This window comes from Buceros rhinoceros, unplaced genomic scaffold (genome assembly GCF_000710305.1).
Source record: "Buceros rhinoceros silvestris isolate BGI_N320 unplaced genomic scaffold, ASM71030v1 scaffold18817, whole genome shotgun sequence".
Taxonomy (NCBI): Eukaryota; Metazoa; Chordata; class Aves; order Bucerotiformes; family Bucerotidae; genus Buceros; species Buceros rhinoceros.
The window spans coordinates 1-4,381 of record NW_010421768.1 but is presented as its reverse complement, the minus strand read 5'-3'; the positions used below and the strand labels follow the sequence as shown (position 1 = coordinate 4,381).

At 44.0% G+C, this 4,381-nt stretch overlaps 1 protein-coding gene across 1 annotated transcript; it reads right to left on the bottom strand.

Moving 5' to 3' along the window:
- Window positions 1–269: 269 nt before the first annotated feature.
- Window positions 270–2,501, bottom strand: LOC104488442 (NTF2-related export protein 2). Its single transcript, XM_010139817.1, has 3 exons — window positions 2,397–2,501; window positions 1,519–1,663; window positions 270–619 (listed from the first exon to the last, which is right to left on the bottom strand). The coding sequence occupies exons 1-3, from the start codon at window positions 2,499–2,501 to the stop codon at window positions 441–443; spliced, it is 429 nt and encodes a 142-aa protein (XP_010138119.1). The 3' UTR covers window positions 270–440.
- Between the last annotated feature and the right edge of the window lie 1,880 nt (window positions 2,502–4,381).

Here is a 4,381-nt window from a genome sequence, read left to right as displayed (position 1 = left end):
TTTGAGAATTCTATCTACGTGCCACAAGCATCTTCTTCAAAAGAGGGAAGATGCTACTGTAAAAACAGGTCTTTTCAAATTGAAAACGTTTGGTCAGGATTTTGTGTCCAAATAGGAGAGTTTCAGCATGCAGCATCACATACTGTAAGTCTGGAGGTGGCAGCATAGCTGCACGTAAGGCATTTTAGGAATGATTCCAAGATAGCTCACTGCCTTCAGCATTTTGTTAGGTTCAACTAACGTGAGCAACCTCTCACAGTTTAAGGTTGTTGACTATTAAACCCACGGTCATTGGGATCAACCCTGAAACCTCTGCAGACCTTCCATAATGACAGACGCAACACGACGAGCGAGCGTTTCCCAGGCGTGGAGAACAGCTGTCTGCACAGCTAATGTCAACGTGTCCACTGAGAGAGGTCACTTCCCGCAGCCAGCCCTCACTAACTGGCCCAGTCCTGAAAGCGGAAACAGTCACTGGCGATCTTCCACACTGTGTTGGTAGGTGTGGCTTGTGCTGTCAGCAAGAAGTTCTGATTGAAGTAGCGCAGCTTGTCGCCATCAAATTTTACTGTCCCACTTGTCACCACGAGGACTGTTGTCTGGCCTTGCGTAGCTTGCTCTTTCACAAGGAGAAGTAGTATAAAGAAAACAACTCAAACAAAGACTAACAGCTAAAGAAGTAGGAGACGTACGTAGAAGTTTCACTCAATTTTGGTTATGCTAGTTATCGGCTAACAACTGGTTACACGTTCGTGACAAGTACAGTTTTGTTGCACCATTTCTACACAGACAATTCATTCGCCAACACTGCTTAATGGCTTTTCATCTCATGTTGTTCCTTTTAGAGCACTATAACAAACACCTGAGGTTTTGCTTAGCATAAGCTCTCAGCAGGTGAGATATACACATATATATTTATATGTAGCAAGTTGCATACACTTTTTTCCCCCGCTATTAGAGACTGTATCTTTTTCACAGCAGAGCAAAGCAAGCGTGCCTGACCGCAGACCTTTTCCTTACTTACATTCCCCAAATACCCATTAGAAGTAATTTATTAACTTCTCATTAACGTAACCCTTTCTTCAGCAGTTATTCATCAGAAATTTAAAGAACTTAACATCTATTCCAGATGTAAAGAAATCAAAGCACATACAGGTTAATGATTTGTTCCACATTGTACTGCAGGTCAGTATCAGAGGCTACAGTTGAGGTCTCTTGACTCTTGGACATTGTCAAGGACAACACAACCTGATCAGCCAGACTTTTTCCACACGTGTCAATACACCGCATCTGAATACGATCTCAACAGAACAGTCCTTAAAATATTTTTCCAGACATGAGAAAAAGTTGCTGCATCTCTTGATTTGCACTTTACTTATGCACAACTTGACATTTCAACCCTCAGTATTTTCTCTACGCTTCTTCCAAAAGAAGTATTAAGCATTATTGTAATTGGGGTTCACTTTTGATAGTCATAAAAGGACTGAAAAATAAATAAGTAAACTAGTACAACCTTACCGTGAACGGGCTGGCAGTCCAACACATTAACCTGGAATTCACTAGACGGCAACATTTCAAAAAATTTATTCAGTTCTTCTTGCCCGGACACTGCGTTACCATTCCAAACTAATGTTGCTTTGTCCAGATAAAGCCTCGATAAAGCCTGAGTGATTATGAAAATACATAATTGGAGGAAACATGTAAACACAACGGACAACATACAAAATAATATTATTTGAGTCCTCACATTGTGAATTTCTGAGTTCTTCTGTCACTTTGACAGATAAAAAGCCCTCCTGAAATATTAGCTCTTTTTAACAATTAGTGCTGCTGTCAAAGAATTAAAACTGAGACGTACTCTGCTTTGTTAAGTCACAGAGCGACTCACATGCCTCCAAATTCAAATACTGTTGAGATTCCTTTAACAAAGCTAGTGATAGAGCTGAACTAGCTGCTGACAAAAGGATAGTGCTGCCTTGCCAGAATAGTTTCTCACTGATTTTTTTGGGGGTGTGTGTTTGCACACAACACAGATTGCGTCAGGGAAGTGCAATTTCAGGTTAAAAAAACAAGTGAACAAGACCAGGAGCCGTAGAAACTTAAAAGGGACAGCTGTCTGCAGCAGCAGACCAGAACTTCATGCAGAAGTCTAAGGCACCTTCTAAAAGGGCCCTTTTCACAACACTCTGCACAGTAGCACAAAGTCCTCTACTGGGCAGCGTAAGAGGGACCGAGCTCTCAACCCGGCCGACACAATACGCAGTAACCAACTGTCAGCCACTTTCTACCATAAAGCCAGTTAGAAAATGAAGAACAATGTAAAGTGTAAAGCTAGTTAGGAAATGAAGCAGAAGTGCACAAGACGGTTCTAATTTTTTGTCAAAATTTCTACGTACCCTTCTCCTTTTATCCATTGTCTCATAATAAATGTTGACAAATTCATCTGCAGCTCTACAAGCTTGATCCACATAGGTTTTGAAATCCTGCAGAGAAGAAATCATACCAAATTACTTAAGTTCGGCAATGTTTGTGATCTAGTCATCTGCACAACCTCTCCAACAAGTCCCTTGAGTTGGTCTTCGAGCCTCACTGAAAGGTAAAGTCAAATAATGTTGAAATTGATTCCAAACTCCTCTCCTACTTGCAAGAGGTACCAGCTCTTAGCAAGGTGACAGTTTTAGGATTCATTTTCAATGATATTTATTGTGTCTAAACTGTAAATATTTACATTGAAAAATGGGCCTCAGCTGGCTGCAAGTGGTGTGAACAGGCAAGTATTCAGTGAGATATTTGTTACTGTGATGGCTGTTCCGAAATCAAGTTAAGGAACAAGATTTATTCAATATGTTTCTGAAAATTAGGGGAACGCCACCACACTGCCACCACAGCCCTGTGTTTTAAACGACTTTTATATATACAATGAGGAAACATATATAATTGGATATGTAGACATAAAAATGAGAGAGAGAGCACACACACAGGCTGAATGTATCCAGTATCAATCACTCCAGTGCTACAGCCACAGGTGAAAACCAAAGCCTTCTCCTCACGTCTCTATTTTTATCCATCCAAAGGTAACACTTTGTTGTCACATCACTACACCGTGACCTCATTTGGTTGGTCGGTCAGTTTGTTCAGCTGTTTGGCCCTTGATCTCTTACAGACCCTGAACTGTGACATCCTGGAAAACAGCCATTCCAAAATTCCTGCCCAGGCATCTGTAAAACTCCATTTGGTTCTGTTACCACCTTTTGTTAAAAATATTATCCTTTATCATTAATCTATTTCAGCACTATATAGTCAACGCCCGCACCTCAATCAGTACGTCACACTTTATCTGCTTACACTGTCTTGGCTGTCTCTGATGAATATACACCAGCACTTCCAGGAGTTCCTCCGGTATGACCGCGAGAAACACTCCCAATTCAGAGCAACCTCCATACTGCCACATACCTCCTGGCCTGTCTCAGAACCCCTGCTACTCCACAAATCCAGATCCTCTCATGGTACTGCACCCTATTCTTTTGATCCTCCTCTGTAAGGACACAAGCCTGCTTTTCACCTTCCAGTCTTGGCAATTTCTGAACCACACGCCAATTCCAAATGCAACAAAGAAGTTCTGAAAGGCGCCATATTCCAGCAAGTGCCAAGAGAAACTCTCTGGGATGGGAGTATCAGGCCTCCCACTACAGGAACAGTGATCACAGTGCAGGCTGTTACGTTATCTGGAGCAGGCGGCTGTCACCTCTCCATCAGCCCACACGTGCATCCACTTTCTACCCAGCAGCCAAACACATCGCCATGAGTCGCCAAACAGACAGAGCCAGTGCGAGGGAGAGCGCTAGAGAAACACCAGGAGACTGAGAGAGCTGTCAGGGTACCTGCAATGCAAGTTAAATGGAAAATAACCCTTTTGGGTTTTGATACTCCAGACAAGCTCTTTGTAACCACAGCTCAAAATATGTTTTTAAGTTCTGAGATCACTTTAGGGTGGAAGAAGCTTCTGGAGATCACCTGGTCTAAATTCGCGGTTTCTTTGGGCTCCTGTTCCAACGGCCACTCACCTCACTCGGTAATCTTTCTCCTAGTATTTAGCAGGAAAGCCATACTTAAAAAACCCCACAACCAACCAGGCAAAAAGCCCCTCGAGGCCTGACGGCAGTGCCAAGAGGGCAGCCAACCTGCACGGCCCGGAGATGCTCTCTGTAAGTCACGGCTGTTCCCCAGACCACTGCCCGCCCTCAGGCCTCTGCACACGGATGCTGCGGCCGCTGGAGCCCGCCGAAGTCCCGCGGACACCAGCTCTGCGCCGGGAGAGGCCCGGGCCCGAGGGCCCCGTCGGAAGGAGCCATGCGCACAGCCCTGCACGGAGGCGCTTCCC